Raw genomic sequence first — 21,507 nt, 5'->3', positions numbered from 1 at the left:
TTTAATCTTACAAAATAGCATGTGATACAATCCGATAAAATGCAATAAAATAAAGATAAGAAATAAGTTATCTATTTTTAATCGACAAAATAATTTTTTTATTTTAAATTTTAAATTTAGAATCAATCAAATCTTCTCAAGTAGAATCCAAATCTACGATCAATCGAATGACAACTTACCACGCTATTATTAAGCTATTAAGGAATAACAGAAAATTCAATTTTATAGAATTCAATTCTAATCTTCCTTCGTAACCTTCACAATATTTGAGAAATCATTAATATGTTGATTTATTAAAGTTCCATATTCTTTTCTACACTATTCAATCACTTTCGATTACAAATTATGAAACATAGCTTTTTTTCTCTTAATATTATAGGAAGAATAAATAGATAATCTTTAAAATATGATTAGCGACATGTTTTAGCTGATTAAATTATTCTCTCAGTATATAATTAAATTAAATCTTTTGAGAGAAAAGGAAATTTTTTAAAAAGAATTAATAGTTCTTTTATTGAACACGTGTCATCCACGTGTCAAATAAATGCTTTGCTGTAGACAGTGGTCGGTGGGTGACTACTTTTTTCTTTTCACATATAAATACTAACAAAACGCCGTTTTGTCAAATTAGAACCAAGCAGGTCACATCCGTAATATTGATACGAACAAAGGTTAAATCGGTACATTTTCTTTCACTGACCCTTCAGTCTGAAAATCGAAGCTTCTTTTTCTTTCACTATTATTTTTTTTTCCCATTTTGACTTTGAAATTTGTTTATAGCTTAATGGCATATTCCCTGAAATTGATGGAAATTTCTCCTATTTTCTTTATTTGATTGATATATTATTAACAGTGCTCTGATCTTTGATTTCACCATTAAAGGGTGAAAAGTCAGATTATTATTTGTTCAGTTCAGGTTATTCTTGAATTTCATTGGACTTTTCTTCACTGTGGTATGTTTCCATTTCTATCAATTTACATTACTTTTTTTGTTTCTTGATTTTGTTTTTGGATTATGGGTCTTATGTTTCTTGCTTTTGGGGGGTTTTGTAGTGGTTCAATTTGCTGGAAAAATGAAATTTTAGGAATTTCATTTGATGATAATAGTTTCCCTTAAATTGATATAAGATGGGTCCAAATGGAATATAGGGGATTGATTTACATAGTTCAGGAGTTGGGAGTTGTTGAATTTTTTATACACACATATAGAGGCATATAATAGATTGATGCTTTGTAGTTTCCTGAAGAAAATTCAGTGTCATTGGAGATGAATAGTATATTTGTGTAGTCTTGCATTGTGTAATTAGAACAAAAAAGGACTAACTTCTATTGGTTTTGATTTGTACTTGTTATTTTCTTCCAGTTGTTGCTTGTTTTTACCTCTTAGTGTTGGAAGATGAAGGATCTGTATGTAGAAATTTCGTCTTATCTTACATTGTGCCAGTAGAAAGTAAGTAAAAAAACAGAAGGATAATATGGTTACCTTTTTTAAAAAAAAAAAAAAAAAAGAAAGAGAAGAAAAGGATCCACTTTTTTTGGATTTGACTTTCAACTTGTTATGTTCCTAGGTAAGTGTTGGAAATATTGTCATTTGCCCTGTTAATCGACTTTACGTATGTTTTTTATTTTCCTTGCGCTTAATGTGGTGTCCAGTTAGTTTGTGTGCTGCTTGACTAGTTCCACGTGGTACTTGCTATCTCCACCAACTTGGTAGCTGTTGCATCAAGACTTGTACATATGACAAGAATGTACTTGGTGTTTTTGCCTATACTTGGCTGGGATTTCAACCTGAAATCTTATGGTTCTAAACCCACTTCATTGACCACTAGGACTCACCCTTGGTTGCAACTTTACTTCTCTATCTTTGGAATCCAAGCGGAGGGCTGAAATTAATTTGTTTATCACGATTACTTAAATATATGCGCATGTACTATTACTGCAGTAGCGTCCTTATTACAATGAATTCGGAACAGGTGCTTCTGATTGATACAGTATGGCTCATTTTGTAAACAAAAAAATTGAGTCCATACATCTGTACCCACAAATTTTACTTTCCATATATAATTAACATGAATTGCAACTATCATTGTTAATCTCTAAGAATTTCCCCAATAAGTTTTAACTTACTTGTAATTATTTTATTTGTAATCCTTCGATTTAAGTGTCATTTGAAATCGATACTTTTTTTTTCGACAAGGGAACCTATAGCGGCTACCCTTTGGGTGTGCACAAGGTAAACCCCGCTCTTGTACAATAGTTTAGGAGAGGTAAACCGCACTAGGTAAACCCTTTGCGACTCCGACCCAGAGGACCAATCCATTGCCGTCGCAGGCAAGGGGTTTCGAATTTGAGACCTCCATTATGGAAGTCCCAAGCCAAACCATCTGAGCCACCCCAAAGGGTCATTTGAAATTCCTACAGAAGTCATATGAAACCATACGTAGATCTCGATTCCTATGACAAGATAAAGGATTTTATTGGTAACTAGTACCAACAAGGTACATAAAAATACAAAATGGATGCACAAGTTCATTGCTACAGTTACGAAATCAAAGACTCAAAAAACTCCAATAGAAGAGTTGGGTTTTCCAATGGACTACTCTTGCACCCCAAATATAGTGTTTGTAAGCATTTATACTTCACAAAGGATGAATGCAATTTCTTCCCTTCTTGTGTCCGTGAAGCAATCAGCTGACATCTAAGTTGCGCGGACTCTTCATATTTGCTGCCACACCCATGTCGACACGAGACGGGTGGGGGTGCGGGATACGTGTGGGATTCGGTAAACCACATCGAATACTTTGATCAAGAGTCTATGGACAACCTACATCAGATACATCGTGCGGGTGCGGGATGCGGTCAACCCACATCGGATACTTTGACCAAGATACTTTTTCTCTTGGTCAATATTCATAGCTTCATGTTTCAAGCCAAACAAAGAGATGCTAAATATTCAAGCGGTTGTATTCCGACTTATGGTAGATAGTAATACTGGTCTGTAAGGAGAGTTGGTTGAAGGTCTTGAATGACTTTCTCTATCTTTTCTGAGGGGAAGAATATCTTTATCTTTATAACTATATTTTTATAATTTTGAATATTTTAGCCGAATTCCTGCACCCGTATCCATACTCGGATTCGTATCCCCGAACCTTAAAATTTAGATTATGCCGAATCCTACTCTCGAATTCGCATCCGTCTCAGACACCTGCACCCGAGTCCGAGCAACTTAGGCTGGCATGACTTCTTTGTTTAAGCACACGTTGAATAAGTTAGGGAAGATATTCATTAGTCTCCCATTTTCTTGCCATTTATCTGTCCAAAATGTAATGTATTCTCCTATTTCCTATCTTAAATGTGATATTCCATTGAAAGTCATCCTAAAGTCTACAAATATTTTTCCATACAATGGTGATATTTTGTGTTATCACTGCTTTAGCGGCCCAAAGATCCTTTTTCCCGTATTTAGTGACTCTGATACCATGAGAAGTGGGTGTTTAGATTGACTTTTTTTAAGTGGCTTATAAGTTAAAAATTAAAAGTTATAAGTTGTGAACACTTAGCTTTTGGCTGTTTTTGGTACTTTTTCCGCCTAAAAAGTGCTTTTAAGCACTTTTTGAGTTACTCAAAGACTTTCAAAACTTATAAAGAGCTTAAAAGCTAAATGCCACTAAAAATAATCCAATCCAAACACCCACTTCTCATCATATCAAAGTCACGCTCATCCCAATTTATGATTTACCAATGTTGAGCCCCCATATTAAAGCTATTCACGCATCAGATGTCCAATCCCGAGCGTGAGGTTGGGTGTTAAGTCCCACATCGGTGGGATGAGGAAAAAATGGCCTCGTTATATGAACTTGAGCAATTCTCCTCTCTTGAGCTAGCTGTTGGGGTTTAGTTAGGCCTAAGATCCATTTGTTTACTATAACTAGTAAATTTCGCCATGCTTTGCTCGTTTCCCCTTCATTTTGTTATTAAAACTTTGTTTTATATTTTCCTCTTAACTTTTCATCACCTTAGTTTTATCCAAAAAGAAAAAAAAATCCCCTAAGGACCTTCTCATCATTACGGGAAACCAAATTAATCTATATTCTATAAATGAACACAAAATAATATATGAAATAATAAAGTGGTTGAGAATCCTGAGGTAGGTCTCAGGTTCAAAACTCAACAGAGACAAAAAACATTAGGTGATTATTTCCATCTGTTCTAGCCTTGGTGGACAGAGTTATCCGGTCCCTTTTGTTGGTGGGAGGTGATAGTTATCCCTTGGAATTAGTAGAGGTGCGCAAAAGTTGGTCCGGACACTATGGTCATAAAACAAATGGAAATTAAAGGGTTGTATATTTTAGTAGCCGATTAATTAATATTGATTCCGAAACATGTATTGTACCTGTACAAAGAGTATTTATTGCAGCACCGACAAAAATAGCTCCCCTATTACTAAAAGCTTGAAACTGAACTACTAAAAGGCAAAAAATATATATGAAAAAGCTATCATATCCGGAAAAACACTAAAGAAAATCCATACTGACGGTGACCATGAGAATTGAAATCATAACAACTTAAATTACTTGTTTCACAGGGGATGAAAAATGAGGATCAAAATTGAAGTCCCTACATAAGCTTATTATCGAATTTGGTTGTAAAACATTGTTTCAAAAATGAAAGAATGTTTTGTAGCTACAATCCCTAGCGAAGTGTTTGTCATAATTATATTGAACGAGTGACTCTTCACACTTTAAACAACCGCCTAGTGGTCGATGAATTAGTTGAGAGTCATGAGGTCTGGGGATATACTGTGGCTAGTAAGTCATTTCGTTTGCATTTTATTCAACGAGACCGAATTCCAGAGGAGACCTGGTACCTGTTATACCTGTTGTTTGTGGTAGGCAGCATGTATTCCGTGAAATTAGTCGAGGTGCGTGAAATCTCTCCTGGACACCACGGTCATAAAAATAAAAATAAAAATCACTGCCTCCGCTTATGCTAATTACCGCCTCTTCCACCATAAATGAGAAAAAAAGAGCATTACCATTTTCTTTTAAGTTCTTACATAAAAGAAATAACTTTTGCTTCTTCATTCCAGGATACAATTTTGTTTCTAAAATAAGGACATGAAAATGTTAGCTGACCCGAATTTTGAACAAAAAATATAAATCTAATCAAAATAAAAGTACGATATCTCCTGACCAATTACCGAGATATTACATTATACTATTTTATTTTAGAGTACCACTGCCTTTTTTTGTCCTTCTATATTTTTGTGGTAAAATTTTAAAGAAGCAACTAAAGAACAAGAAAATACTTCACCATATATGTAAGAAGCTAACGTAGTAAAAATAAAAATGAGAATAAGATTATGCCGCCTTTCCTATTGCATAACAGATCTGATACGACCATTTACCTCCGGTATGGTCTTATCCCTTTCTTTTCATCCATTCAATTTTGATGCAATTTTTACTTCAACCTTCTATTGTAAGCTTCAAGTTATGATAGAGGATTTTTGATCCAACGACTCCATAGGCGATCATTATTTATAGATTGGTTAAATCATAAGAATTAGGAGGTATGCTATTTAAGTAGAGAACACAAATAGATGGAATATTTTTGTAACTCATGAGATATAATTAGATGCAATAAATGTGGTAGATTTTTTTAATTATTAAACAAATTGATTAATGAAAAGAATGAAGGAAAATATTCAAAAAAGGAGATAAAAGATAAATAATTTTCTAGGCCATAGGGAGGTGCCACATCACCTTGTCTATACCTAGCTTTGCTATATATATAGATTTTCATCCATAGCTCCTACCTATGGTCATTTAATCTCTACAGCCATTTTCTTAGAAGGCATTCGTTGTGAATTCTGAGATCTTGTATCCCCAATCCTTCTCCTTTTATAAACAAGAACACCATTGTTTCTAGTTAAACGTTTTAAATCATCAAAACACAAGGTGTCTTTTTCTTTGACTTTATAATATTATCTAGTATTCTCACAGGGACAAACACTTGCTTTATTTTCATTTTCACATTAAGATTGTCTTATTTCATTACTTTATTTTCATTTTCACATTTAGATTGTGTTATTTCCTTTTTAAGATAGGTATTATTGGCTAAGAAATTCCCTGAAAAAATACAAACATCCTTATACTATACTTGTACAGAGCTCTATTGAAGATTTATGATATAATGTACTAGTTTCACTCCACACTTTGTCATCCATGCATGGATTCAGGAGAAATTCTACCATAGGCCAGCAAATCCAAATTGAATTCTCTTTAGTTGGAAAAGAAAAAAGAGTCCAAGTTTAAAACTGTTATTTATTTTGATGGTGCTATTTACAGGTTCTCTCTTCAGTGAGCTTGATATACCTGAGTATATTATATAATGCGTACACGATCACTTCTTGCTCAATGCTTGCCTGGTTTCATATCGCAAGACCGAGGGTGTCACATGTCAGTCATAGCTGACAAAGATGTCCATCTTCCCTCACCAGCTGTGGAGATAGTTCCATCAAAGGTATACCTTCTTTAGCTGATTTCAAAAAGTTTCTTTTTAGTTTTTCAGTTTTCTTGAGTCTCACATGCGCATTAAATTGTGAAGGCTACTCATCCCTACAAATATGCTGGGGAGACTGTAGATTTGGATGTCTTCAAGGTACAAATAGTTCACTTATTTTGCTATTGATACAAATTATTTCAAGTGAAGTTGCTGGTCATATGTCTCAAGGATGGGTGGCTACTCATAACTCTTTCCTTATTTTATTTTTTGATAAGGACTCATAACTCTTTCCTTATTTGAATTCCGGGAGCTGTACTTAGTCTTTGAGGAGGTGGCTGACACAGTGACATGGCAGGAAACAACCTAGGACCGATATTTCTAGTTCTAAAAATTGTTATCTTCCTTTGGGAAGTCATTGTATACCTGTATGTTTCCTAAATATATAAAAACAATTTATAAAAAGGATTTAACAATGTCCAAGAATCCCAAATGTAGTCAATTTGACCTGCATATTACAAAATGGGCCATGTCTCTTGAAATAGAGAGTATAGTTTTACAGTCGGATCTGTGTCTTTCACTTGAAAATCATGCATGCTCTATTGCACTATCCTGAGCTTAATAATATATATATGCACAATTTTTTCCAAGCGTTAAGCTGCTAAAAGATTTTAATATGTAACTTGAAATGCACTTGTTTCTATGTTATGCAGGGTAGAGTCAGTGTCGCTGATATAATTGGATTCACTGGTTCAGAAACAATATCCTCAAAGTCAGATGGTAGGTACAGTTGCTGGTTTCTGCATAGGCCAAATGTTATAAATAATTCATAGCAGGTTTTGGTGTCAGAAATTGTAAAAGGGCATTGAATAATCAGTTTTAACTTCGAAAGTTGATCTGTTGCACTTCAGGGCATCTTAAATCTTGGGACATATCAATTGATCTTGTTAATGTTCTCAAGCATGAGATTCGGGATGGACAACTGAGCTTAAGAGGCAAAAGGGTGCTTGAGGTACTTCATCTGAAATCATTCGTGTGATTTATATGCAGTTTAACCATTTATTACCTCATCTTCACTATTGTTGGATAACAATGAATTAACATGCATATTTGGAAGAATCTAGATCAATCTATTATACAAATTTCTACAATGATCTGTTCAAACGCCAGGGAGCTTTGTTTCTAAGCTGAGAAGTATGTGATAAATGTAATACCTGTTTAGTAGCATGTTTTTGGACTTGTATCAACAGATTCTACGAAACATGTGTTAGATGGTAGAAGCAAATTATCTTTATGGTTCCTTTTGAACACCACCAACTTAACTGTAGTGCAAAACTGGATCTTTTGGAACTTGGTATAAGCATTTTAAATTACCTTAGAGGACCTTGATGATGGGATAGGCTGAGAGCAAGCAGAAGAAATAAAGCTTGGTTAAAGAGTAACCTTTTTGTGCCATTGGACCTTAGCATAAGTCTTTTTGGAAAGATAACTATTTGCCTCCAAGAGAATAGGGCTCCTAAGATGCATCATTAGTTGGTGCCTTTTGAATTGTAGCTTATTTCATCAAAAGATTTATGCACGTGATATACGGCACATAACCACCCATAATGTGGCTTGCCAAACATAACATTTTTGAAACTTTTCCATTAAGCCCCAAAGCACACTTAATTCACTTGTGATTATTGTTGGTTAATGGTGGTAATGCTGGCACTGAATAGAGTCTTAGTCCATCACATATTTTGGAACTGTTATTATTGTTGCTTGATATCTTTATCTTTGATCTTGTGATGCATTTCTTGGTGATTTGATACTTAAATGGCATGTCTGTGCCTTTAGCATTTGCTTAGATTGCAGCTTTGCTTGTCATTCGGTCTATCATCTCTCCTCAAATCTATAGGAGATGAAGTAACCGTACCTAGTTGTATTCCCAATATTCCTCACTTTAAATAGTGGAAGTTAATTCTGTTTTCTGTTATGGACTTTTTCCTTTCAGCTTGGTTGCAGTTATGGGCTTCCTGGAATTTTCGCTTGTTTAAAGGTAACAGCTTTAATGTAGTTTGTGTGCAGAAATATATGACAAATATAATTTTGAATGTCATTGGTGTAAAGTGTTCAGGAAGTATTTTTAGAACTGAATCTAGGCACACAAAGGGTGTCAACTGCTGGAAATAAATTAGTTGATTCCTGAGAAGTCGTGCCTTGATTATTGTATTTGTCACTAATCATCACCGAACTATGTGCATTGCATATTTCATTGCTTCAAACCAGGATTTTCATAGCTCAATATAAGTCATTTAATCCCACATTTGTCAGTATCCAGCGATCCTTCTTATTATTCCTTTCTTGTTCCCTTTGTAACCCCTCTTTTCTTGGGTGAAATTTGGCTATACATTCAAAAACTAGCTTATCATAAGTCTCAATCTCAAGCAAGTTGGAGTCTGCTATAAGAATCATCACTATCCATTATACTCCATTTGTGCCCTCATTTCATTCTAATAATCATTAATTTAGGTTCTCGACACTACAACTTTTCCACTTTTTCTACTTAGACACGAATCTCTAACAATATTAGAAGACTCATAGCAATTAATGGACCTAATTTAAGCAAACCAAATGGCAACTCTCCTCTCGCCTATATGCATTTTCTCCCATTGTATTCGATCTTTTGCCAAGCCTGCTTGGACTTTAAGAAACTTTAGGTCGTTTAAGACAACTTTCTTATTATGTGATTTTAGGTCTGTTTTGTTCCTTTTTAAGGCCTTTCAATCATCATGGTTACACTTATACACCTCTATGCCGGTGCATTTGAAGGTCTTGTAGGAATTGACCAAATCATTTCAAGTGATCTTCTCACGTTTTATTCTCTGCATGTGCTACTTGCTTTTCCTGCTTGTGCTATTTGCATTTTCTGCAGAGTGATGTTTATTTCTATTATTGAATAATTATTTATGACTGCACATCCATCTTAACATTTACGTTTATGCGACATCCATCTCATAGATCTGATGAACCTTAGAGGAACATTTTCCCCATATAATATTATTGACCTAACTACCATCTTGTAGAACTTACCTTTCACTTTGGTAGGTATTCTTCTGCAACATAACACCTGATAGTATTTTTCTATTTCAACCATCCTATTTTATGGGCCCAAGAACCATTTTATAGAACTAACCGTTGACTTTGGTAGGTATTCTTTTCCAGCATAGCATCCAATAGCATTTTTCTATTCGCTATTATAATTTTGTGTTACATTTTATGTACCGTATCATTCCTGGAGCATCGAGCTTAGGTAATCTGAACTTTAGGCAATTTTCAACTTTTTATGCTGACCATTTGCAAACCCAACTTGTAGATCACTAAAGCTGTCATTGGGAATTCTGTGGTTTTCAAAGAAAAATTTGAGAGGATCAAAATTTCAGTTTTTCTCAAAAGTATACCCTGACCAAAATAGATGTATCCCTGTTAAATGGAGCACCTTTTTGGATCTTGCCAGACTCTATTTTTAGTGGCAAGTTCTCCCTAAACTAGATTGCACAGTTTTGAAAGGGTGCCTTGTGAACATGAAGAACCTACTTGACCTGTAATGGGAACAACTGGTTTTGTGTCAGGTCCCAAAGCATAGAAATTTTTAAAACCTCTTAAGGTCCTTTTTTGTCAATAAATTAGTTGTGCAGGTTGACAGTTTGCATTTTTTTTAGGTAAAGGTAACTTTGTATTCACAACAAAACTCATCATCGAACAAATGATGAGTATAGGTCACTTACAATCCCATCAGGGAAAACTCAAAAGCATAGTGACTACCTTCTGGAAATTTAGAAATTTCCTATGAAATCAACAAAAAGTTCTATACGTTTACACCAAAAGTAAAGAAGACTAAGGCAATTCATTCTAATTTTCTGAATGTTATTACTCTTATCCTCAAAGCATCTTGCATTTCTTTTTTCCACAAAGTCCACCAAATGCAAGCTGGGATCAGTTCCCAGCTTGTAGTGAATTCAAGCTGAAGGTCACAGTTTGCATTCTTTGAGGATATATTGTAACTGTCATCATTTAGGGGGGCTTAAATAATGCACGAGGTGGATGTTAAATCGAAAATTCAACTCACGTCACAACTCACAAGTGAGTGAATTCAAATGACGGAGTTACAAATTTTTAGTTTACGGACATGGTAGCTGAAGTCCAGTTGTAGTGAACTTTGATGGGTATATCTCCATAGGACCCTTGCTTTCAAGTTACTCCAATAAACTGATGTAACATAACCTCTTGCAGGGAGCTTCAACGGTACATTTTCAGGACCTCAGTGCAGAAACTATAAGATGCACCACTATCCCTAATGTTTTAGCAAACCTTGAGCAGGCCCGTGATAGGCAGAGCCGCCAACCTGAGAGTCCTTTGACTCCTTCAAGACAGATTCTTGCTCCAGTGGTGCACTTTTATGCTGGGGAGTGGGAAGAACTCCCTACAGTCTTATCTGTGGTGAGGAATGATATATCTGAGGTACCAACAGGAAAGAGCCTTAGCTTGTCAGAGGAGGATTTCATGGATGGTTGTAGTAGCCAAGACGGGAGCATATTGGGGCTGGAGTCTTCCTTAAGGAGATCTAGGAAGCTCTCGGGAAGCAGAGCATGGGAGAGGGCTAATGATGCAGACAATGGCGAAGGTGGATATGATGTAATTTTAATGACTGAACTTCCCTACTCAGTGCCTTCCCTCAAGAAGCTATATGGGCTTATAAAAAAGGTAAACTTAACTCTTTAGCTATTATGTTATGTTTGATTTTACACCACCTTTATCGTTTCTTTATTTTATCCCAAATTGGTTACAGCGAATTTTGTTTTGCAACTGCTGCTTCCTATATATTTTGTTTATTTAACGGGATAGTGCTGTAACAATTTCTCACCATCTTTAACCTACCAGTGTCTGAGGCCTCCCTATGGAGTAATATACCTGGCTGCGAAAAGGAATTATGTGAGCTTCAACAGTGCAACACGTCATTTGAGAAGTGTGGTCGATGAGGAAGGTGTTTTTGGTGCCCATTTAGTGAAGGAGCTAGCAGATAGAGAGATTTGGAAATTCTTTTTCAAATAAAGAACCGTCAACTTCACTACCAGTGCATTTCCTCAGCACCCTAAATTCTATTCATCTAACGATGCATCTATATTTACGTTACAAGCATTATGATTACTTTAGCAACTTATGATAGTCATCTGTGGCTTCAAGTCCTGCTGGTCTACCTATGTAGTTATTTTTGCTTGTGGACCTTCTTTTCTTCCTTATTTTGAAGGTGTAAATTAAATGTACATTATCTTGGTTAATACACGATCCTACATTTTTCGCATAGAGAGATTTGGAAATTCTTTTTCAAATAAAGAACCGTCAACTTCACTACCAGTGCATTTCCTCAGCACCCTAAATTTTATTCATCTAACGATGCATCTATATTTACGTTACAAGCATTATATGATTACTTTAGCAACTTATGATAGTCATCTGTGGCTTCAAGTCCTGCTGGTCTACCTATGTAGTTATTAACGTGCCATTTCAAAACACGATCCTACATTTTTCGCTTAGATTGAAATGGCACGTTAATCTATAATTCCTTTGATTGGTACGAAAGAAGCTCTTGCAATGTGTTGAGAAACTTCCCACACATTACATCACAAAACTAATCAAGCAGATGGAAGAAAAAACTGCATACCAAACAAAGACAATTAAAGGTGTAGAAAAATGAACTTCATTAGTAACAAACAGTAGTTCAGATAATACATTCTTCCAAAGCAATGTCGCTCTATAGAACTCAAAAATCCATTACATTCAACAAAATCATAAAGCTAAGTTCCACTCAAACCATCTCTTGTCCCATATCAAAATAAAATAGCATAAAACATGCAAAATTGGCTCAGGAGAAGGCAATCATCGCTTCTTGGAGACACCAACAGTCTTTCCTCGGCGACCAGTGGTCTTTGTATGCTGACCACGCACACGAAGACCCCAGTAGTGACGTAAACCACGGTGATTCCTGAAACCATCACATAGTGAGAGATAATGGATATGCACAGACAAGGTTTTTCATAACTTGCATTAAAGTAGTTGATTTGAGATTTTCAAATATAATATATGCCATGTTAACAGCAAAAGTGGATAAATAAGACCAACCTAATCTTCTTCAGGCGTTCCAGATCATCCCTAAGCTTCATGTCCAGTGCATTAGATGTAACTTGTGAAAACTTCCCATCCTTGTAATCCTTTTGCCTATTCAAAAACCAATCAGGGATTTTGAATTGACGAGGATTTGCCACAACCACCATCAAGCTATCGAGTTCAGCAGCAGTGAGTTCACCAGCCCTAGAGAAAAGAGTAAAATATGAAATTTAGATAACTTTGCAACAACTAAAATATCAAAGCAGGAACACTTTGTGCAACACAAAAGATTTGAACAGTTGGTGCAGAACCTTCACATAGCAATAGGCAAAAAGGTTGGACACTACATTACTTGAAACTTCTGTAAATGTGAAAATCATTTTTTTCTACCACTCCCTACTTAAAAGACATGTTCTCTACCCCCAGAAAATTATCATGGTTGTCCTTCCTCAATACTGCAAAGTTGCAGCAACCTAACATGGTCACATAGGCTAATTTTTAGTCAAGCTACTAGAACTACGTTGACAGCACTATCTGTGTCACGCTATAATCACAACTGAGTGAATGCATCCCCCAAATCGGGATGGGATAGTTTCATCATTCCTTTCTCTCCAGCAGCAGATGATCAATGGCTCTCTCCAGTCTCCACTAACCAAGTAACCGAAAGACAATCAGAATTTTCCTCATTAATCAATCTTAGTTTCTGAACCATAGGCTAGCCCAACTATTGGTTATTTATCAAAAAAAGTGACAAAGTCTTTACAATTTAAGAAATACATCCAATTATGGTTGCAGAAACTGAAGTAACTATTTTCATTTTATTTTGCCAGGGAGGATTCACTATAATTAAGTTTTACAGGCAAATAACAATACATAGTAATCCAATACCATATAAACATCCCAAAAGGTTAAGAACTTAATATACACCAAAAACAACAATGAGATCAAAATTAGAGCTTTCTTTACATGATTAAATGGGAAGTATTTACCTTTAAGAATGATACCACATGATAAGGGACAAAAAGGATAAGTACAATCAGAATTACATAATTAGTATGGAGAAAAACAAGGAGGAAAAAGTAGTAACCTCTTGCTCATGTCGATATCGGCTTTCTTGCAGGCAATGTTAGCAAATCGACGACCGATACCTTTGATTGATGTCATAGCGAACATGATCTTCTGTTTCCCGTCGACATTCGTGTTTTGAACACGAAGAATGTGTTGAAAATCTTCATTAGCAACCAGCGACTGCACACAACCCGAATCAGAAGCAATTCAAAAGATTTTACAAACACAATTTTGCATAAGAAGATATGTCTCACCATGATTAGGGTTTCAAATCCTGCTCTGAGGTGCGGCTGCTTCGTTTACTGGCGAAGAGATGCAGAACTCCCAAAACCCTAACCCTGATCGAACAGTTTCAGATTATATATAGGCGGAAAAGGGCAATATAGTAATTGTATTATAGTAAAACTATTTGGTGATTTAAACTTGAAGTGCATATGTTTTGGAATAATGACTGTTGAGTCTCTCAAGTTTAAGGAATTTCATGTTTGTGGCATTAAAATCCTTTATTAAGATCAATAAAACTATGTTAATGCCACTTGAGCAACGATAGAGTAATTTTCCTTTAAAAAACGAGAAAAACGACAAACCTCAAAATCATAAGCATTGTGATGAGAAAAGTAATATTTTTGCATAACAACGATTGAATTTAAAGTTTAGTTTATTGAGAAAATATAATCATACAGAATAAAATATTTCTTATTTTAAGGTTGTAAATTTACTTTGATTACCTATCTCATCTACAATATATATATTTTTTCTAATTAGCTCGCAAATATAGTTTCAAGTTCCATTATTTTTCCTCAAGCGACACATCCATTCATTTAGCAACTCAAACTCGAAACGGATAAAAATACTAACCACTCCATCATAATTCTTAAAGATTTGCTTCTTGACATAGGCTTCTCTATAAATTTTCGTTTTGTTGGATGTCATGAAGGGACTTGTTGACATAGAATCATGGCCAATATTTACTTGAGTTGGGACCAATCTCATTTAGTAATCAGATTATCCCCCCAAAAGAAATACCATGGATTTAGCATCATTCACTAGCATAGATTCGACAAACATTACAATTAGCAGAACAGTAATACATAGGCAGTTGCATTGGTGCATCCAAAAACCAAAATTACTTCCAAGATCTGAAGGTAAGGCCTTCTTTAGCGACGGAAACATTAAATGAAAGTATCATAATTGAAGGTGAGAAAATCTCACCAGGAATCACATACGTTTTAGAGCATTCAAACATTAAGTTCAAATAAAACCAAAATTTGCATGCAAAGTTCTTGGTGTTGAATGCAGCCTCAACTGTTTGGAGCCATCTTATTTTCATATCACCAACCCAAACAAAAGTCAAAACACGATTTTCATGTACTTAGTATCAAGATAATGGACCTTCATTATCCCATTCTCCCCATGTTTTGGAGAATTAAAGCAGTGAAGAAATGCAAAAGCAGAATGATATGCATTATGTGCTTCCTTCTGCCTTCTTCCTTGCTTCTTCCCGCATAACAGCTCTCACATATATCTCATAACAACATCCTGTAAATACAAATTAGGAAGATCAGAATGTCAGTTTCAAAAGTATTAGCAATCAACAGAAATGGTGAAACTTACAAACAGATCCATATCAATTGTTGCAAATTGCAGGCAAAACAAGCCATGTAGAGTAGCTTTTTCCAGGATGAAGACAGCAAATAGCAGCCCAATAACAGTAAAGAGACGCCACAAGGAACATAATTAATAGCCTCTGAATAAAACGGAGTTGGATACAAATCAACAGCGAAGAAGCTACTAATGTTCTTAATAGTTTCAAATATAAATGAGACACCAATACTTATGAAGGCCGGAAACTGATCATTGCAAATTATATTAAGAGCAGCGTAGATCATATCGCTCTAAGAGCACCAAAGGGTGGCTGATATCAGATGTTGCATAGAACATATAAGCCTCTGAACAAGATCTGGACATAACTCAACTTAGCAGAAGGCTTTAGGTTTTCGTTTTTCCTTTGTTGGGGAATAATAGGTAATAGCAGAAGGTTCTAAAGCATTTTCAATGGCTTTGAACTTATATGACTGAGAAACGAATGACATGGATCTGATTATCATCGAAAACTAAAAACTCATGGAGGGTAGTAAGACTATTAGTGACATGGTGTTACTACACTCAGACCAACTTGTTTTGAGACTGACATCTATAACAAGCCACAAGTAATAAAAGTGCAGCCCGGTGCACAAAACATCCGTCGTTAGCAGGGTCCGGAAAAGGGCCACACCCCAAGTAATAAAAAGCAAAAACCATAGTGTTATCCTGACTGTTATGATCATTCTTATTTCCATTTCTAGAAGTTGGAGAAAAGAGGGGCATAAGAAACCTTAGCTCATCAGAAATATACAGGGAGATTTCAATCATAAATACGTTGTGCCCTTCAGAACACTTGCATATTACTTTCCAAGTTTCCCTCCTTTCACCTCTTTACCCCAGAAAAAGATAAATAAACACTATATTTATATATCCAACCACCATATGCCCAAAAAAAGGAAAAAGAAAAAAAGAAGCAGCAACTCCTAGCTGGTAAGAGAAAGCTGCACTGCTTTTCAAAATCCTACAGCAGTTAATCCATGAGACTGAAATGGAATATTTTTTTTACTACCTTCTTGTTCTGCTTCTATAACCTACATTGAAAATTTCTTTACAATTCTTTTTATCTGTCTCGTTTCAGTGCCTAGAAATGTGCCCCAAGCCCCCAAGGCATTGGCAAGTCTAAAGTTAAATTGGAGAAGACAGTTGACGTCCTAGTTTCTTTCTTTTGATAATTTATAGTCAGACAACTTAACGCACTTCCAAGTTATCATGCCCTGAACTTTTCTTATTTATGTCCATATCAAGCACAAATTCATGTATAGGCCATCTGAGAAGGGAAAGGAGAGACATCAATCTTTCTACAATCATCTTACAAACGAAGGGAGTGCAGCAAATAATGCAAGAGGAGCATCCCTAATATATGAAATAACTCTTACGACACATTTGGTTTGAGGGATTGGATGAAACAATCATGGTATAAAATTTGGGTTCCATATGACCAAAATTTGTCACAGGGCAGCCCGGTGCACTAAGCCCCGCTATGCATGGGGTCCGGTGAAGGGCCGGACGACAATGGTCAATTGTACGCAGCCTTACCCTGCATTTCTGCAAGAGGTTGTTTCCACAGCTCGAACCCGCGACCTCCTAATCAGATGGCAACAATTTTAACCGGTTAGCAGAAAGCTCCACTTAACCAAAATTTGTCACAGATGATAGATTACTGCATGTCTAATAGTTCTGTGACATTAGTACAGATACCATGCTCTCAACCCCAAGAGAAATGGAATCATGAACCAATGCTGGGGTTCATGTCTCAATATGACGAATGTGCTCAGCCAAGGGGATGGCATGAAGAAAGTAACAACTAACAACTTCACCAGCTCTGCAGTACATACCCTTAGGGATCGTTTGGTATTGGGGATGGGATAAACAAAGTTATCCTATGAATTGGGATATCACATGGGATTAGTTATCCCATCATATATGTGGGATAACCTATCCCATCACTATGGTATAAATGGTGAGAAAAATAATCCTTGCACTAACTAATACCTCTAACTATACGAAAGATTAAATAATCATGCATTTTATTCCGAGATTATTATTGCTTATCAGTTATCCCTCATACCAAACGACTCCTTAGTCACTTATAGCTATTCACAAAAAAAAAAAAAGTAATATGTGGTGAAGAGCAAAACCTGCTACTACAACAATAGTTAGAACATCTCCCACCCTTTTGAGGGTTCGCACACTCTGTTTATGTGATTTAAAGCGTTTCAAGGAGGGATCCGCTGCCAAGAGCTGCCAAAAATAAGAATTGACAAGGATAAATCAGATGGAAAAAAAAATAGAGCAAAAAGAAAGAGCTACTGATGGAAACAATTAAGCAAGTTCAAATCAAAGCGATCCTACTTGTGGAATTAATAGCTTACAGCATTTTGCCAAGGAAATTTAATGATTTACAATTGAAAGCAAGCCACTCAAATGTTAACTCAACTAAAGAATAAATCATGCACATGGAAATATTAAAGCTCATGCTCGTTTTAACATGCGCGCACACACACATACTATGCTCATTCAAGCACACATATATTGGAGGCACTATGGAATTTGAGTTTTGACAAACAACCCCATCCCAAGCAACATACACACGAGTAGATAAAATATAAATTGTCTCAAGAAGAAGTCTAATTATGAGAAAAGCCTCCCAAAAATGTTGTAGACCAAGCTACAGGAAATACATCTGATACTTCTTTAACATGCTGTAACATGCAAGACATTCTGGGTAATGTCATGCGGCACAACTATTATTTTTGCACTCTAGCATATTACTATACTAAGAAAGAATGCAACTGTAATTTTCACATTGCTGCTATTGCAACACCACCTGTGCCCTCGATAAAATAGACAAACAGTCTTTTATCTTAAAATGGCTCACAATGATATGTAATCCTCAAGTACACTTTTTAGTGCAGAAACTACACCAATTTTTTTTAACAAATCAGCTGTTTCCTGATAAGGTGATTTTAACAAATTAGAACTTAGACGGTTATTGGCACAAAGATAACCAGGATACATTGTATCGATGCCCCCTATCAACCTTGAGGCTACAACAAAAGTATCAATCAATTAACTAGATTCCTGGTTACACCCAGAACAATTAGAAGACAGCTCCTAATATCTCTTTATCAATTCAAATTTTCTTCAGCTCTTCTATAAATATGTCCAGCTTCTTTCTTCAAAAAAAATCAGCTATCCCAAAGTTCCATTTTTTATTAAAGGAAAGTTAGATTTAGTGGGGAAGATTTTGAATATAAGTGGTATACACAAAAAATGAGAACCCCTCTACCTCGACCAGGTAGGAGTAAGGTCTGAGTAGACTCTATCCTCCTCAAACCTCATATGTCTGGATTACACTGGGTATGTTGTTTGTACACAAAAATGGAGAACCAACACAAAATACAGTACTCTTCAAAAAGCACTCAATCCCTAATAGAAACATCGTGGGTTCACCAAAAGTTTACTAAAAACAGAGATTGCCCATCCCAATTAAAGCATCAAATCTAAATTTAACGCGAATTTGGATCTTTGAAGTGAAAAAAAAAACTTTGGAGAAACAAGGTCAATTGGTAAAAAGGGGAAAGTGCAAGTACTCACAGCCTTCTCGCGAACCCCGGGTTCGATATGTATCCCACGTCGTGATAGCATCAAAGATTCATCAGTCTTCTACAATATGATTAAAAAGAGAGATTTAATTAGAACAAATCGTCCGACACGCATCACATAAATACAAAAAAAAAACTCGAATAAGAAATGAAAGGAACCTGAGCATTGAGTCGAAGCTTAGACAAGACTGTTTTGTTCAGGAAAAACGCCATTTTTTTCTTCACGAAATCGAACAGAGCAAAGTTAGATGAAGAAGATGACGAGTCTCCCAATACAGTGATTTTTTGTGAAATGGGGGTATTGGAAGAGAGGTGATTTACAGAAAACTCCCTAACTTCTAATAATGAGGTTAGTTGTATTCGAAAATAGAAAAAAGTAAATTTAGAGAGTAAGGATGGAGATGCCCTTAGAGAAATCTCATTAATTTATGAGCTAAATTTAGATATGCGTTACTTTGCAATATTATGAATTAGCAAATTTTAGTATATTCAAATACATTAATGATATATGTATTTTAAAATAAATAAGATAAATATTAAATGTTTTTTTTCTAGATACAGTGTATCCAAATAGATTCGCATGTATTTGACATAGATAAATTTTCCTTGACTCTCTATCATCTCGCTCGCTACTCTTCTATGTATCTGATATTTTAAATACATGCGAATCACATTAGATATATATAGATACATGTATTTACTGTGATTCACATAAATTTAAAATACATTAATAAATCTCGCTCGCCTCACTCATATTCGCGCTCATTTCTCTCTATTTTAGTGTATCGCATAGAAAAAAAAAATCTAAATGTATCTGACTTGAAATATTATTTAAAATTATTAATTAGTGATATAAAATATAATTATTTTAAATTATAAAAAATAATTGTAAATATGATAATAATTTATTTGTGATTATGTTGTTTCTCTAAAAATAAAATACCCATTCTGTTTTATATTAGTTATCAATATTTAAAATATAATTACTCAAAATTACTTATTAATATACAAATTAAGATTATTATTTTTTGAAATTGTGAATAAGTTTCTAAAGTTACAAAAAGATTTTTCAAGACTTATTAATGATTTTCTAAACAACGTGTAAAAATAAATTATTGACAACTAATATATAAGGGATTAAAAATAAAAAGTGGGTTAAAGGTTCAATGACGTTTTATGCATGTCCTTTCTTGATTTCCTTTTCCCCTATCTCCTTCTTATCCCGTGACCCCTTTAGTCAATATTTGCATACTTCAAATTGGCTATAAATAGCCAATTAATTTACAAAGACAGGTCTCTTTATTTCTCTTACTATATCTCCTTCTTATTAATGTGTTAAGTTAGTTTGTTTTATAACACGTTATAAACACAAGCCTCTATCACTTTGAGCTATTTCAAAAAGGTAACAAAAGGAAAAATATGAATATGCCTCAAATTTTGTTTGGATCAATAATCAATCACGAGGATATTTGTCTAATTGATAGTGGAATAACTCATGCCATTTTTAAAGACGGAAAATATTTTTCTTACTTGCTTAGAAGAAAAGCAAATGTTACTACAATTTTTGGAAATTCGAAAATGATTGAAGACTCCGGAAGAGCTACTATATTTCTGCCTAAGGAGACAAAGATTGTTATAGAAAATGCACTATTCTCTTCTAAATCCCCAAGAAACTTGTTAAATTTTAAAGATATCCGCAGAAATGGATATCATGTTTAGACACTAAATAAAATGAATATTGAATGTCTTGGTATAACCAAGAGTGTCTCAGGCCAGAAATATATTTTGAAAAAATTACCAATTTTATCGTCTGGCCTATATTATGCAGAAATTAGTGTAATTGAAGCACATTTGATCGTAAACCGAAAGTTTACTGATCTAAATACATTTGTGCTACGGCATGATCGAATAGGTCATCCTAGATCAATAATAATGAGACGAATTCTTGAAAATTCAACTGGACATCCGTTAAAGAACCTGAAGATTCTTACGAATGGTGAATTTTCATATGCTGCTTGTTATCAAGGCAAATTAATTGTCAGACCATCAATCCTGAAGGTTGGCATCGAATCTCCTATTTTTTAGAGCGTATACATGGGGATATATGTGGACCTATTCATCCACCTAATGGATTGTTTAGATATTTTATAGTCCTAATAAATGCATCATCAAGATGATCTCATGTGTGCCTCTTATCATCTCGCAACTTGTGTTTGCAAAATTATTAGCACAAATATTAAGATTAAGGGCGAAATTCCCACATTATCCAATTAAAGCTATTCGCCTTGATAATGCTGAAGAATTTACATCCTAAGCTTTTGATGATTATTTCTTATCAATTGGGATAAAAATTGAACATCATGTTGCTTATGTTCATACTCAAAATGGCCTTGCAGAGTCATTTATTAAGCGCCTACAATTGATAGCAAGACCTCTCTCTACTTATGAAAACAAAATTGTCGATTATTGTTTGAGGTCATGCTATCTCACATGCAACAGCATTTGTACGTCTCAAACTGAAAAATTATAATAAATACTCTCCATC

At 34.9% G+C, this 21,507-nt stretch overlaps 3 protein-coding genes across 4 annotated transcripts; 1 reads left to right on the top strand and 2 right to left on the bottom strand.

Annotated features, from left to right (window-relative positions):
* Positions 1 to 646: 646 nt before the first annotated feature.
* Positions 647 to 11,848, top strand: LOC129899323 (uncharacterized). 2 transcript variants are annotated; one of them, XM_055974252.1, is made up of 8 exons: positions 647 to 680; positions 6,348 to 6,522; positions 6,607 to 6,660; positions 7,215 to 7,281; positions 7,413 to 7,513; positions 8,495 to 8,539; positions 10,774 to 11,244; positions 11,422 to 11,848. In XM_055974252.1, the coding sequence occupies exons 2-8, from the start codon at positions 6,391 to 6,393 to the stop codon at positions 11,590 to 11,592; spliced, it is 1,041 nt and encodes a 346-aa protein (XP_055830227.1). In that variant the 5' UTR covers positions 647 to 680; positions 6,348 to 6,390; the 3' UTR covers positions 11,593 to 11,848. The 2 variants fall into 2 exon arrangements, with proteins under 2 accessions (XP_055830227.1, XP_055830226.1); XM_055974251.1 differs by lacking the exon at positions 647 to 680 and adding an exon at positions 765 to 953.
* Positions 11,849 to 12,215: 367 nt separating this feature from the next.
* Positions 12,216 to 14,075, bottom strand: LOC129899324 (40S ribosomal protein S18-like). Its single transcript, XM_055974253.1, has 4 exons — positions 13,968 to 14,075; positions 13,733 to 13,893; positions 12,661 to 12,849; positions 12,216 to 12,523 (listed from the first exon to the last, which is right to left on the bottom strand). Exons 1-4 carry the CDS (start codon positions 13,968 to 13,970, stop codon positions 12,418 to 12,420), a joined length of 459 nt encoding a protein of 152 aa, XP_055830228.1. The 5' UTR covers positions 13,971 to 14,075; the 3' UTR covers positions 12,216 to 12,417.
* An 826-nt stretch (positions 14,076 to 14,901) lies between these two features.
* Positions 14,902 to 19,289, bottom strand: LOC129899325 (succinate dehydrogenase subunit 7A, mitochondrial-like). The gene is made up of 4 exons (XM_055974255.1): positions 19,122 to 19,289; positions 18,955 to 19,023; positions 17,496 to 17,598; positions 14,902 to 15,252 (listed from the first exon to the last, which is right to left on the bottom strand). The coding sequence occupies exons 1-4, from the start codon at positions 19,173 to 19,175 to the stop codon at positions 15,179 to 15,181; spliced, it is 300 nt and encodes a 99-aa protein (XP_055830230.1). The 5' UTR covers positions 19,176 to 19,289; the 3' UTR covers positions 14,902 to 15,178.
* Positions 19,290 to 21,507: the final 2,218 nt, after the last annotated feature.

This window comes from Solanum dulcamara, chromosome 8, assembly GCF_947179165.1.
Source record: "Solanum dulcamara chromosome 8, daSolDulc1.2, whole genome shotgun sequence".
Classification (NCBI taxonomy): domain Eukaryota; kingdom Viridiplantae; phylum Streptophyta; class Magnoliopsida; order Solanales; family Solanaceae; genus Solanum; species Solanum dulcamara.
This window is presented reverse-complemented; position numbering and strand designations above follow the sequence as displayed.

What these genes read in the sequence shown, in the direction of transcription:
- LOC129899323 (XM_055974252.1), top strand. Translation starts at nt 6,391, where the DNA reads ATGCGTACACGATCACTTCTTGCTCAATGCTTGCCTGGTTTCATATCG. An exon ending in TAGATTTGGATGTCTTCAAG is followed by an intron (nt 6,661 to 7,214) that starts GTACAAATAGTT and finishes TATGTTATGCAG; the next exon opens with GGTAGAGTCAGTGTCGCTGA. An exon ending in GAGGCAAAAGGGTGCTTGAG is followed by an intron (nt 7,514 to 8,494) that starts GTACTTCATCTG and finishes TTTTCCTTTCAG; the next exon opens with CTTGGTTGCAGTTATGGGCT.
- LOC129899324 (XM_055974253.1), bottom strand. An exon ending in GATATCGACATGAGCAAGAG is followed by an intron (nt 12,850 to 13,732) that starts GTTACTACTTTT and finishes TCTTTTCTCTAG; the next exon opens with GGCTGGTGAACTCACTGCTG. An exon ending in GAACGCCTGAAGAAGATTAG is followed by an intron (nt 12,524 to 12,660) that starts GTTGGTCTTATT and finishes TGATGGTTTCAG; the next exon opens with GAATCACCGTGGTTTACGTC.
- LOC129899325 (XM_055974255.1), bottom strand. Translation starts at nt 19,175, where the DNA reads ATGGCGTTTTTCCTGAACAAAACAGTCTTGTCTAAGCTTCGACTCAAT. An exon ending in AGCTTCGACTCAATGCTCAG is followed by an intron (nt 19,024 to 19,121) that starts GTTCCTTTCATT and finishes ATCATATTGTAG; the next exon opens with AAGACTGATGAATCTTTGAT. An exon ending in CCGGGGTTCGCGAGAAGGCT is followed by an intron (nt 17,599 to 18,954) that starts GTGAGTACTTGC and finishes TATTTTTGGCAG; the next exon opens with CTCTTGGCAGCGGATCCCTC.